Genomic DNA, 14672 nt, shown 5'->3' with positions numbered 1-14672 from the left:
CCACACTTGCTGGTGACCTCGCGCAAGTCACCTGACCTCTCTGGATCTCAAGGTCCTCACCTCAGAGCAGTGCCTGGACTGGCAGTTACCCAGGCCAACACCCTGCACTAGCATCCCATAATTTCTGCTGGGTGGAACCCGAACGGGCATAAGGGAAGGTGGGTCTCCTGGCCTATCACCCTCCAAGATCATCCTCCCAAAAATATGCTCATCATAAGCCAGAGCCAGAGCAAGATCCCAGCTCAGCCAAGGATGCTCAGCGTTCTCGGTGGCCTGGGAGCCCCAGGTATCTTGCTATGTCTAGCAGCAAACCCTACACAGGAGCCCCAGGGAAGAAAAGTGGGAGGACAGGGAGGAAGGTGCAGATCATTTGTACTGATTTTGGTAAGTTGAGCCTCATTCAAATTGGACATTGATAGTATTTGTAGTGATGATGGTGGTGATGATGGAGATGATGATGTTGATGATGGTGGTGATGGTGATGATGATGATGTTGATGATGATGTTGATGGTGATGGTGATGGTGATGATGATGTTGATGATGATGTTGATGGTGATGGTGATGATGGTGGTGATATTGATGATGATGTTGATGATGGTGGTGATGGTGATGATGATGGTGATGATGGTGGTGATGATGGTGATGATGGTGATGATGGTGGTGATGATGGTGATGATGATGTTGATGATGGTGGTGATGGTGATGATGGTGATGATGATGGTGATGGTGGTGATGGTGGTGATGGTGGTGATGATGGTGATGATGGTGATCGGTGATGATGATGATGATGATGGTGATGGTAGTGATGGTGGTGATGATGCTGGTGATGATGCTGGTGATGATGGTGGTGGTGATGGTGATGATGGTGATGGTGGTGATGATGATGGTGATAGTGATGATGGTGGTGATGATGATGATGTTGATGATGATGTTGATGTTGATGGTGATGGTGATGATGATGATGGTGGGGTAGTGATGTTGGTGTGTGTGTGTGTTCCATGGTGTGGGACAACAACTTTATTACAGTTTTATTTTGGTTCCTTTAATAATACATCACAGAAGGCATTCAATATAGCCCACCTTATTGTAAGTGCCATACTACAGAGAATTTTGTTCCATGTGTGTGCATGTGTGTGCATGTGTGTGCATGTGTGTGTGTGTGTGTGTAGCTCTGATCAGCTTCCACATGAGCTATAATAGGTAGCTCACTATACTACTGTGGTGAGGTCTCAGTTATACAGATTTGGGATATTTCATGACACTGTATTCATCTACAAAGAATAGATAAAGTGGCTGCCGTGAAGATTGAGTGAATTAATATACATGGAGCTTCTGCACTGATGCCCTCTGAGTTCTCAGTCAATATTCACAAGCACGAATGCTGTTTGGTTTTTGGTGCTATTGCTGTTTTGTCTTGGGCACCTCTGACTCACCATCCACAACTCTGTCAGTGATTTTCTTAATAAAAAATTAATTATACAAAACTTGTCCAAGATACAGTCCAAATTCCTTAATAGGACCTGATCTGAATCCTGCCAAACCTCCAGCCTGTTTCTCCTTTTAGAGTATCACATGGTGACCTCGGTTTGCTTCATGAATCCAGCTTCTCTGGCTTCATATATTTAAGGAATTCCATAGGAATGCCCCAGATGTAGGAGCCAGCAGATCATGAAAGGCCTCATTTAATCCATATTCATTTATGTAAAAATTGAGCTAAGTCACTGCCCAGATACATACGTTATGAAAATTAAAACCTTGTCTGTAGAGAGGGCTTCCAGAAAGATTGCTCATTCTAGTGTTTACTAAGGCTGGCTGCCAGGACACTCATTCTTGCTCAGAACCTGAGCAGGTCCTGCTTTCTGGAGTTGTCCTGGGCTCGGAGGGGGGAAGCGCTCTCATGAGCCCCAGAATAATGGCCTTCTGCATCCTGACTTCCCTCTTTATGGGCCACGTGTCCCAGGTGCAAAAGCAATCTGCTTCTTCTGTAAAGCATTTTGTATATCAGCTGCTCCTTTAGAAGGAGACTCTGTGTAGAGGCGTTGACATCAGAAACAATGCCATAAAGCAGAAGGGACTTTGAGTTAATGGTGGGAACACAGGATTGCAGTCACAGCTCTACTCTTGGTCGGCTCCCTCGACACAGGGCAACCACCTCACTTCTACTGAGTTGAGGTGAAGTGGTCAGAAGTCAGGCAGAAGTGGAGTCCAGGGCTGGCACATTCTGGGAAAATAGCATGTGCCAGAAAAGTTGGTTCACTTCGCAATAAAAAGCGATGTCAACAAATAACGTGTCATGTGCCATGACTGGAAAAAGAGGGGAGGGTCACAAGGAACGGGGATATGCACAGGTGTCTATTTGACACCCATTGTATTCCTCTCTTTGCTTCAAAAATAATTTCTCCACTAGAGAAATTACGAAGAAAAGATTGCTATTCCCTTGCATTTGAATTAACAAATTTAGCCTGCGTAGGTAACAAGCAGTTATTATTTAACAGTGTGAAGCGTTAAATAAAACATTGACTTCAGTGGACTTCTAGGGGCCCATCAAATGGTGCTACCAAGAGCTGTATTTCGTAGCAGACAATGCATGTATCTCTGGAGATTAAAAAAAAAAAAAGTCAGAAATCTAGGACTTCCTGAATTTAAGGAATCTCTGACGGCAATGCCATTCTGTAAAATCTGCCAGATTCTGACATGTCCGACTCTGAGCAGAGAGAGGGGCCTCAGTTTCCCCACTGGGAGCAGGGCATTATACACACCAAAGAATTTACTTAATTTAATAAGCAAAAGTGCAGAGAAAAGACGGGATGAGAACCCAAAGCTCTAAAACTAGTCTACTGAAAATCACTCCCGAAAAATTCATCTCAGGCATTTCTGAAAGTTATCTAACAACCAAGGGACAGTCCATTTATCCTTTTCTGTCAGAGGGAGAAGCCACTGATTTTTCTGAAAAATTGTTCTTGATTTGACAAGTCAGGAGAGAGCTGAGAATAAAATTAAATCATCGTGTCAGGGAAAGTATTCTAGAAGTTTCCATGGCCTGCTGTTATTCATTATAAACCAGGTTTTGAAAGTTTCCTACCATCGCTGGTCATCTGGGAGTGTCCAAGTAGCAAGACACAGGGCTTATGTATTTGAGCACTGTGGTCTCGGTTTGTCCACTGAAATTCTTAAAGAATTAAGTTATCAGGAAGAGTGCAACTTGATTTCTACCGTCAGCCATGCCATTTTCATTAGTTGGGCCTGCATTCTAAAAGTAATCACCCTGTGCTCTGGCCAATCTCCAGCTTTGATTGGATTTTGCCTGTGTCCGTTCCCTTTGGGATTTCTGGAAGAGAAGCAATTTTTCACTCCGACCCCCCAGCCCTGCTCGGTGTCGGCTCGATGATGCTCCCCAGACAGTCCTGACTCCAGGAGCACTACCTGGGGCGAGGGCGAAGTGTTCCTGACCTGGACACAAAACTTGGAACAGGGCTTTTAAGAATGATGATTCCATGACATTTTCAGGCATTAAGGGGAAATTTTATCGTGCACCAATCTATTTCCTTAATTTTCCTAATTGCGTAAAATGTTGCTGTCTTGTTTAAGAGCATCAGTCCCGGGAACATAAAACTGCAATCTTGGCTCCCAGACCATAGAGACCGGGTCTTAAGTGTCTCCGGCCCGGGGCCATCTGCACAATAGGATTGCCACCCACGAACATTTGCTCACAAAGCTAGCAAAGAAAGGAACTCTCGGTTATATAAGAACGTAAAACAGAGAAGGCCCAGCATAGTTTCGGGGCTCTGACCGGTTCTGGGTTTAAAAACAGGAGAACCAAGAGGATAAGGGAAAACTGTATGGGAGACCCGGTGAAGGGCTGGGAGGAAGACAGCCGAGCCGAAGGCATCTGCACAGCTTCCCTGGTGAAGAGGGACGAGCAGGGGCACACGGCAGCCCTTCGTTCCAGGCCTGCTCTCCGGGCGCCCGGGACCCGGCCTCGCCGAGCCCGCGGCCCAGACCCACAGGAGGAATGCTCGGGGTGCGCTCGGGAAGGGAGTGTGGGGAGCAGTGCCAGTGGCTGGCCCTTCCCACAGGACGACTCAAGATGTAGAACGTGGCAGAGCAGAGCTGTAGCTGTGGTACAAGGAATTCCCCAGCTGCGGCCGACGCCCAGTCACACCCGGGCGGGTTCTGGGGGACCTGACGCAGGCAGGGGCGCTGAGACCCCCGCTCTGGGTGTCGGGCCTGCACCGTGTACCACAGCCCATTACTGAAGTGAGTCTGTCACAGCAGCTCAGTGATTTGCTCACGGCAGGGGCTCGATAAAGTCAGACGAGCTACGAGGGACGCCGACGTCAATAAAGGGAGTTGTAGGCCAGTTAAAAGCGAATTTGTTATCTTCCAGTGTACCCCATACTTGGAAGGTTTTTTAAAGTGGTTATTTGGGACAAAACTGCTTATCGTAGAATAGCAGTTGTTTAACAACAAATTTAACTTACTTAATGGTGTTTGAGGACAGTCTGTCCTCCTCAGTTATTCAAACTGTCTCTGAAACGTTGCTTACACCATTAGTCAATCTGGCAGATGCTTTCCCATGATTAACGTGCATTTAACCTTATTCCCTCTCCCCTCTGCCGAATCATGACTTTCAAAGGAGCAGACCAACCAGGATTCGAAGCACTAATGTCTTTGATAGAACTCCCCTACCATCTGAGAGAATTTTTTAATCAGATTAAGCTCAGATTTCTTCTGGAAGAGCCGTGGGAGCGTGGTTCTGAGCCTCGGGCGTCTGCGTGAGCTGGTGCGCCCTGAGCTTTCCCGCGGCGGCAGGTGGGGGTCTGCCAACACCCGGGGCTCTGCGGTGACGGCAAACGCCTGGACATTTGGAAATGCTGTTACACTGGGGAATGAGACGTCAGCCTGGACACTGAATTTTAGAAATTTAAAACTTGAAAAAAAAACCCGCGAACCTCTTTTTAACCATCGGTCGGTGTGACTGGATTTCAGGAATCCTAGGTCACCAGTGTGGGTCTAGCCGCGGCTCAAGTGAGTTTTCAGTGGTCCTACCATGGCCTCGGCCGTGTGCCAGCCCAGGGGGCCACAGGGGAGAGCCCCGTGTCCCCTGGAGTGGAGCAGGAGTAGTCCTGACCCCTCAGACCGTCTGCGGACGACCCTGGACCGTGTCCGCGTCTCCTCTCGCCCTCCGGGTGGCCTTCCTGACCCGCTGCCATGTCCACTGGTGCCCTGCACTCCCAACCTGGCTCCTCGTGACCGGACGCAGGATGGAGTGTGTCAGCACCGGCCACGCCCAGCTCACTGGCAGGGCCCAGCGCAATCCTGAAAACGCGGGCCCTCGTGGTCAAAACCCTGAGGAAGCTCAAGCTGGCGGCAGTGAGCGGTTAAACCAGACGCAGACGGGGAAGCTGCCCAGGCCGCTCCCAGGAAGCCAGCCCTGCTGCTAATGAAATACTTCCATAAATATTTACGTCCCAACCAACCAGGGCCAGAAAACCTGTCCATCTTCTTGGACAGGAGATAAATGAGTGGATTACCTGCCCACAGATGTCAGATGATTCATGCTCTGGGGGACCCCGTTCACCTGGCAGCCAGGAGAGGGTGGCCAGCAGGTGAAGGCCAGCCTCGTGGGACGCAGTGGAGGGCAGACCCTCACGACGTCGCACGTCGGCTTCGAGACTCATGTGCCTCCTTTCCTGGAGCAGAGGATTCAGTAAGAGAGAGATGTGGGGCTCTTGGCAGGGAGAAGAGGGAAGTTGTGGGGTTGGCCACGGCGGGCCTCGCCTCCAGGACACGCATGCAGCTTCGGCATCTTCTGGTAGCAAGGGGCCCCTGTCCCCAGCAGCGGCACATGGTGGGTCCATGCCAGCAGCTGTGATCCAGGGATCGGAAACCCGCTGGGAGGCCACTTGGAGACCTGGCCAGGGAAGGAAGCTGAACGCAGAGGGTGAGACACGAGAGGATGCGCCATTGAAAACAAGGGGCCACATCCAAGTAGCTGTTAGGCTCAGGACAAGAGTGAGCGCGGCTTCTAATCAATGAGTCATGAAAGTCGATCTGAAAGGATAGGAAAGACACAGTCTCCCCACCCCCCTGCATTTCGTAAACTCCATTTTTATGCACAGATTTTCATGAGCTAGACCTTTCCACTTGCTTGCAGGCGCAGCCTGGCGCCCAGGAAGCCCCTCTTCATATTCTGTGGCTTAGCCAAGAAACAGCCTTCACACTCACTTTTTCTCATTCAGCTGTCGAAGTATAAATAAACGGAAAAAGTGCCCAACACCTCCTTGTAAGTAACTTCAAATTTCCAGCTGACCTTTATGAGTCTTTCCTCTGCGTGGTAAGGCCGAAAAAAAAAAAAAAAAAAGCCTTTGCTTTTTTAACTTGTCTTTATTCGTTCTTATTTTATTGTGAATGAGTAATTCCCACAATTTTCCACCAAGCCTCCTCCAGTGTCTCCTCATCTTAAAAATGGAGAAAAAAAATCAACTGAACTAAATAAATATCCTAATAAAAATCTCACTAAGAATTCTGCCAAGTGTGACACAATTAAGACCGTGTAGTTCCTGCCTCGCACACGCCTCCTGCCACACCCAGCATCCTATCTGCTCTCCTAAGAAACAGCGCAAGCATCCCGCTTTCCACAAGTTTGCGACACGCCTCTTCGCTTTCAGGAAAGACCCGCCTTAGAAGCTGTTTTCACTAACGGAAGGCGATCTGCAGACGGTGAGATGAAAAACGGAGAGACGCGCCCGCGGCGCCCACCGTTGGTCGGCAGCGGGCTCACCAGCAGGCACGGAGGCCGCGCTCACCGAGCACGAGCTCCCACCCCGGGGACCCAGCAGCATCTCCGCTCCAGCCCCAGAGCACTGGGCAGAGTCTGTGAGCATCCAGGCTTTATCTCCACCTATTTTGTGTCTTTTAGCAAGATGTATCCTCAGGTATCAGTCAGAAAAGCCTGACAGGTGAGTTTTTGGGTCTGGGAACACTCGGAAAGTCTTCCACATAAATTAATAGTAATGACTTCTTTACACTATTTAGTCTTACAGGAGATTTCACCAAGACGCCCTGCTTTCAGGTGGTAGGCAAAACAGAACTAAATAAAGGTCTCATTGAAGACATGTCCCTGTGTCCTTCAGGGCCTTGTGGGTAATTCTCTGAACACACCTGGGAGATGGAAGCAGCATCTCCGGATGTCCCCGCAGATACCATGCCTGACGGTCGCGTCTTCTCAATCACTGCCCCCCACCCCTTGTCCTGGGGTTCCTGCCTCACATGGAAAATACATGTGGGATTATAACAGAGTTTTCGCTCATGGCATCCTCTCCTAAACCTGGATTTAAGGGCCCATTTCTTCATCATGCATCCTACAGATTGCAATTTGCTTTTGAAGGTTTAGTAATCCTATTCACCTACAAATGTCATTTCACATTTAATCATCAAGCTCACTGGTCAAAAAAAAACCAAAATAAAGTAGCTCCGGTCTCTCTCCCAAGCATTGCGACTCAGTCCCTGGCCACATCCAGAAATCCAAACCCAAACTTCTCACCTGAGTTGACAAGCATGAATCGTTCACTGTGATGCCATTAGACAGCTCTTAACAGCAAAACCAAGTCCTGTCTCACACCCAGCGCCCCCTGCTCTGTCCTGGCCTGGCCTCTTAGCAGGCAGGTGGCAGGAAGCCTCTCTGAGCAGCCACTGAGCGTGGACGGTGCTGGGCAGACGAGCCCCGTGGACACAGGGCACGTGTGGTGACGCTGAGCTCACCCCATCTGCCGGGTAGAAGGCTGCCTATCTAAAATGAAAGACTTTGTTTCAGATAAAATTTGGGAGATGCATGTCTGTGAATTTGGTATTTGATTTGACACAAAAATCGTAGAAGTTGACATTTTTAATGGGTGAAATACTGACATCTCATATTTTCCTTGAAAGAGCCTTGAAGGCTGCGGGGTCCTCTGTGGAAGAAAGGTAAACACGGGGGTCTCCCGGGGTCCTGCAGTCCCTGCGAAGGGGCTAGGCTCAGGGTCCGGGTGTCCTTTTGTTCAGTGGAGTACAGCCACCATAGTCTTGTACTGGCTGCAGGCGCAGGATACCGCGATCCCACAACTCCGCACATCTCTCGGTGCTCCCCACGTCGGTGTGGTCACCAGCTGTCAGTAAACACTAGCACAGAACTACTGACCACACTCCCTGTGCTGGACTTTTCATCCCCGTGACTTACCTGTTTTGTGTTGGAAGTCTGTGCCTCTGAATCCCTTTATCTCCTTCACCCATCCCCGCTCACCTCTGCTCTGCTGACCAGATGGTTCTCTGTACGTAAGTCTGGTTTTTTGTTTGTCTCACATATATGAGTAAATCACACATATGAGTAAAATCATATGGTATATGTCATTCTCTGTCTGACTTATTTCACTTAACATCATAAGTATATAAAGAACTTACACAAGTTAACACCAGAAAAACAAATAATCTGATTAAAAATGGGCAAAGGACCTAAACAGACCTTTTTCCAAAGAAGACATACAGATGGCCAACAGACACATGGAAAGATGCCCAAGTGTTGGCAGGGATGTGGAGAAAGGGGAACCTTCTTACACTTGGTGGGAATGCAAGCTGGTGCAGCCACTCTGGAAACTATGGAGGTTCCTCAAAAACTTAAAAATAGAGCTACCCAGGACCCAGCAATTGCACTACTAGGTATTTACCCAAACAAAATGAAAACACTAAAACACTAATTTGGAAAGGTACATGCACCCCTATGTTTATTGCCGTTATCTACAACAGCCAAGACATGGATGCAGGCCCAGTGTCCACCCACAGGCGCGCGGATGAAGAAGAGGTGTGTGCACGCGGGCAAACACACACGGAGCGGAGCGTTACTCAGCCACAAAAAGGATGATCTCCTGCCATTTGCGACATGGATAGACCTAGACAGTCTAATTACCTTTGGAAAAATATCTTAAGCTATGCTCAGGGCAAGGTAAGGATCATTTTATGCTACCTCAGAAAATCATCATTAACTTTGAAAAAAATTAGAATAGTGCTAAAATATTACTTGGAAAATGCAGGGGTGCTTTTAGGGTTTCTCACAGAACCAAAGATTCCTCTACACCCGCAGTCACTGGGGGCCTTAAGAGAGGAGACTTTCGTGTCTGTAGACTCGAACAGACGCTGTGCTGTGGAGGGGGAGGGGTCCCCGTCGCTGGCAGGTGCGGCATCTCAGCGGGCTCCTGCCTCACCTGCATCTCGTGCCTGCAGTCGGTGCCCGTGTGACCTCTGGGGGCCTAGGGGCCACGGCTGTCAGTCTCGTCATGATGCTGCAGGTGCCGCCCAGAAGGGGCAGGTGGGGGAGAACATGCCCTTCCTCCGTCCACCTGGCGGCAAGCACGCGGAGGCCCAGCAGGAATGACGGGCTCTTACCCACCAGGCCGTCCTCCCCCCCGACGTTAGACCCCCCGGGTCCCTGAGACTCACACTGCGCACCCTTCCAATCAGCAAAACCACCCAGTACCACTCAGTACAGAACAGCCCAAGGCTTCGAGCAGGAGAAGAATCACGGCCGAGTGTCCTTCTCCGACAAACTTCCCGCGAGCCGTCTCCCGCAGGCTCCCTGCTGCGCCGGCTGGCGGGGCCCCTGGCGGCTCAGCTCCCCCTCTCGGAGGCCACGAGGGCGTGCGACACCGCACACAGCCCGCGGACCCCGGGTGCCTTGGGGACTTGTACGGTGGGCCGTGCCCCGCGGACAGGAGCCCAGGACAGCCTCCCTAAGAAGCTGCGTCCTGGAGGCCACACGGGGCCAGTGGGCCAGTGAAGGAGCGGCCCCGGGGGAGGGACCTGAGCAGGCCCGGGCTCAGAGAGCCCGGCATCTGGCTCCTGCGCTCCTGCAGAGGCGAGGGGGTGGGCAGGCTGGAGCACATGGGCTGGATATCGACCTTCCTCTATAGCGACATGCTGCCCGTCCCTCGGTGAGAGCTGTGGAAGGTCCTAACTACCCCAGAGACGGCGGGAATAAGCATCTGACAGTCAACAAACCCTCGAAACAAGTGGGCCACGTGGGAGAAGGTTATCAGCTCGGCTTGGAAAATAAAGGACCCTCGCTGGCTGGGACTTAGCCCCTGAAAATGAACACTGCACCTTTTAAGAAGAAAACGCATCTGCCTAAATGTGGCTCACGTGTGTGCCCACGGAGCTGCCACGGTGCTCTTCTGAAACAGTTTCCTCTCCACCAAGAACAGCCTCTCTCCTGGAGTCCTTCCAAGACCTGCTTGTTTTTTCCCTAATAAGGATAATTATCTCCAAAATATCAAAATGATGAAGTGGTCATGAGCGGTACCGAGCTGACCATTACACGGTTTGCATAAAGCGGCTTGTGTGCCTGGAGACTCTGTTTTTTATTTAAGGTATGGGCGAGGAGGGGCGTCTCTGCCAGGACAGCCTAATAATCCTGCTCCCACTAGGCCAGGGCCCGGCTTTCCTGCTCTGGGGACGCCTCCTCACCACGAGCTCCCGGACACCCAGACCGCACTCCTGACAGACCAGCCAGTGAGACGCCCCTTGCGTTTCTCAGTTGGACGAGCAGCTGCTCCCACAAGCCACCACCATCCCCGTCCTCAAATCAAGGGCCCGGTCTGGTGTTTAATGCGCTGGGTCCACCATGAAAAGAGCTTCCTAGCGAGCACGTCACTGCTAGGAAGGAACAGGAGAACTGCCTCTTGTCCCAGCACCTTTTACTAAGAGAGAGCAAAGCTAGACTGGACGTTCGTAAATGGACTGGGTTTCATATCGTATGTGTAAAAACCACCCACAGCTCGATTTCTGATTCTTTATCGAAAAGAAACCATTAAGAGTCTTGGACCCTTAGAGCCAAAGAACAGATTGTCTGATATTCGTGCAACATGATTAAGACCAGCTAAAACCAGCAAACATTCACTGAGGGCTCTGCATGCACCAGACGCCTGCTAGATTCATTGTTTCCTGTGAAGAAAAATCTCGTCCACCCACTGATAAGGCCTGACTTCAGAGGCAAGAGATTACAGCAGATGATGGAGGGGGAGAACTCCTCTGGTCTGAGAACATCAGGGAGCATGCAATCCAGCTGTTCACTGAGCTCCTTTCAAGGGTAAGACATCACGTATACAAAAGGTGCTTAACTAGGAATCCCCATGGGTGCTTGCAGTTGCTCCTTTGTGATCTCTGTCTCCCTCTCTCCCCATCCCCAGATGCAGGAAGGAGCCTGATCCGTGAGACGCACACACACTGACCACAGAGAGAAACAGGGTGGGACAAAAATCAGAAAAATAAAAAATCACAGGCTCCTTGAACCTGCATCACGAGGAAGTCACTGGAGAGACCCGTGGCCAGGAGACGGCCCCGCACGGGAACGTCTCAGAAGCAGCAAAGTCGCAGAAGCAGAGTCGTCTTCAGGTAGGAAAGCAGCCTTCGTCCCGCCCCTCCTCTTCCTCTGTCTCAGCTACTTTCATTCCCAGTGTTGCTCAACAGATTGGGACAGGTCTGGGTGATATTCTAGTCATTTCTACCTTCGTCCATAAACATCTTTACTCAGAATTGAAAACCCTCTTTCCCGATACTAGTGCAAATAAAGCAAGAACCCACTTTTCTAGTGGAATTTATCCGGACTTGGTATAAGACCAAGACCAAATATGTGCTCTGAACTAAGGACATTAGAGAATGGTTTTCACAGTGTCTGAGGCATTGGCTAAACACACACAATCTGGAGATATTTAAAAGAAAAAAAAAAGAACCAATTTTCTTTTAAATATCTGGAGATATTTAAAAGAAAAAAAAAAAGAGAACCAAAATGAAATAAAATAGCGACTAGCTTAGAAGCATCTTACAGATGCCATCAAATTCACCCCATGTGTCAGAGCTGTGTCTCTAAACTCCTTGATCTCATGAGATGAGCCAAACTGCGGGACGCTCGCCTGCCAGGCGGGCCGGGCCACCTCACTCACCGCCGCCACTCTTAATCCCACGTACATTCCTGGAGGGACTCGGGGTCCAACAAAGGCTTTAGGTTTAACTACTAAAATCACCATCGTTTTTGGTGTATCATAAACACTTTTGTGCTTTTTGATGAAAGATAACATCCATAAAACATTTTCTGTGAACGTATTTTTAAATTATAAGATTAAACTCACTGCCTCTGTTTAATTTTAAATACTTCTTTGTAATTAAACTCACTTGATACAAAGACTGAGCTCATGTTTTATTAAAACCTAAACTTCAGCTTCTCGAACTGTTGATTCTATTCAAAAGGAATGCCAGAAAATGACATTTGAATTATTGCTTTCTTTTAGGGAAAAGAATGAAAGGATCCTTTGGTTTAGAAGTTCTGATTTCAGGGGACATTGTCTGCTTCTCTGGGTCTCAGACTTGGCACTCAAGCGTTGCTGGCCATGGGTGCCGCCGACCTGCACGTGCCCTGGGCGTGCTCCCCGGGGCCCTCGCACGTCTGCTGACCGCAGGCCCTGGGGAGGAGGTCCCTGGTCGACGGCTCTGAGGCCACCGCCCCCCCCCACCGGGAACAGAGCTGGAGAGATTCTTTCTCGTTCTAAACCTGCAAGAAAGCTCAGAGCGGGGGTAGATGTCTCCACTCACCTTGCAGCTGACGGCCCTTGTACAAATCCCTTGTTTTGGTTGGGTGAGCCCTGGCTGTGTTATCGCATTTCGGCTGTTCGTACCTGTGAGGAGGGGAGGAAGGGAAAACGGGCTTGACACTCGGAAGGGGATGCTTTCTTCCGTTGCTCAGGCGCTCAAGCAAGCGCACCCGCCCTCGGCCTGCAGCACACGTGTGGCACCGACTTCTCCCGACTGAGGACCGTTTTCGACCTCTGTGACAATTTACTCTAATAAGCTTATTTTTCACAGTCAGTAGGAAGGAGCACACCGCACAGGGCTCTGCCTCGGCATCCAGTTTCTGAAACAAATCTTACGCAGGGGCTGCCGAACACCCCACCTCCGCACCTCTACCTGTTCCAGGACTCGACACGGTTCAGAGGGGAGGGGCCGGGGGGAGAGGAGGCCTGGGGTGCGGCCCAGGAAAGAAGGCAAAGTCTCAGAAGTTTAGATTTATGTATTACTGAAAGACCAGCTAAATCTTAAACTGATTCATGAAAGCTACAAAAGGTTGTCCCTGTATTAAGGGGAAGGGAAGGGAAGGGGAGGAAAGAGAGCGAGAGAGGGTGCTACGTGGCGCCCCATGTCCAGTGAACAGAAACTGCGGAGAAGGCCTGACAGGTGGGTCCTGACATGGGGGCAGGAGGTGTGGGTGCTGCGGACGCCCCCCTCACGAGAGCGGCTCCGTGGTGATTCTGGAGCGGACGGGACCCAGGGCCCCTCTCCCTCACGGGCTTCCCATGCAGGCCCAGGGCAACAGCGGGTGCTCTTGGGCGGGTCTTCGGAAACGCCTGTGGTCTGGGCACCGGGTACCACAGATGGGGAGACCCGGGCCACGTGGAGAACCGCCCCCGTCCAGTGGGGACACTGACGGAGAGAACCCGCCACCCCCAGCTCCCCATGTAGTCTGACGGGTGGACAGTGTGAGCCAGCAGGCAGGGCTGCAGGTGGAATGTTCTGGACTGAAGGCCTGCTGATTTCCAGGATGTGAACAGGTTCATTGGCTCCTCCCCACCCACTCTGCCCCATCTTCCTTTCTCACTCCCCAAGAAAGGGCTGGGAGCTCATACTTACTTCATAGGGATAAGTTCAGATTCTTATTTTTCCTTACTCTTTGTTTTCCCATCACGGGAAATAAAGGAGAAAGAAATGTCTCCCCGAGGGACACACTGTGAGTGTCCTTGCCCTGGTGGCCAGTCCTGGCGGGGCTGGCCGGCTGCGGCTGAAACGGAGCCAGGGGCCCCGCGCCCCTCCGGCCCCCCACCCGGAATAGCCTCTTGGATGCCAGAGAATGTAACACCCACTCCCGCAAACCTAATACGTCTTTTTGAAATGCTGTTTTTGAAATTAAAGAGTCCCTGACACACTCCAGCAAAGAGCTAAGCGGTCACGTTTTAACCAGTAGCCATTAGCTCATCTTCTTTTGAAATGCAGTGGGGTTCAGTACAGACAGCAGAGGGAACCACAGTCATGAGACTGTAAGGGGTGAGGGGACCCACGCCTCCCTGACCAGGGCGGCTCCTGTCCCCGCAGGGACATCGATGAGAGCCGAGCCTTTGCCACGAGAAAATGAGCGAAAGCAGTACGCTCACGGAGGGTCGCTCGTGTCCAGGGACACATGCTAAACCTGGAGAACGCTCACAGTTTCAGGCTCTGGGCCAGCGTCTGTGGGGTTGGAACAGGTCCGACTGGCACCTACGTTATAGCAGTGACATCTTCACAGCTGAAGGCCCGCGAAACGTGAGCTGTAAAAAGACAAGCAGGTGCCCCAGCTCCTGATGGATGACGTGGAAACTCAAGCGCCCGGCCATTCTTGGGGATGTCCCATTTGCAGGAGTACCAGAGTGCACCTCGGGGACGGCCGCGGGCTACTCTGTTGGGTTAGAAGCTGAACTAGTAACAGGAACTCTGTGCGGAGCCTCCAAAATGCTAGAAGTCAGCACCAGCATCCTTCACCTGGGTGATAAGAGGCCATATCGTTCTAAACCCCCATTCTGAATCTTTAACTTTGCAGCAACCTGGAAGCTAGCCACACTGG

The 14672-nt window shown here is 50.7% G+C and overlaps 1 protein-coding gene across 4 annotated transcripts in view; it reads right to left on the bottom strand.

Annotated features, from left to right (window-relative positions):
* The window catches only part of SMOC2 (SPARC related modular calcium binding 2), a 158858-nt gene that overhangs the window by 26221 nt on the left and 117965 nt on the right, over nt 1-14672 (bottom strand). For all 4 annotated transcript variants that reach the window (XM_045865902.3, XM_045865903.3, XM_064598372.1 and 1 more), the window contains exon 9: nt 12617-12699. In XM_045865902.3, the coding sequence (XP_045721858.1) occupies nt 12617-12699 (83 nt within the window). The remainder of the gene's footprint in view (nt 1-12616; nt 12700-14672) is intronic.

Source organism: Mirounga angustirostris, unplaced genomic scaffold, assembly GCF_029215605.1.
Source record: "Mirounga angustirostris isolate CCGP_5_RB_7025 unplaced genomic scaffold, mMirAng1.0.hap1 SCAF_8, whole genome shotgun sequence".
Taxonomy (NCBI): domain Eukaryota; kingdom Metazoa; phylum Chordata; class Mammalia; order Carnivora; family Phocidae; genus Mirounga; species Mirounga angustirostris.
The sequence above is the reverse complement of the archived record's forward strand: the minus strand, read 5'-3'. Positions and strand labels throughout refer to the sequence as shown.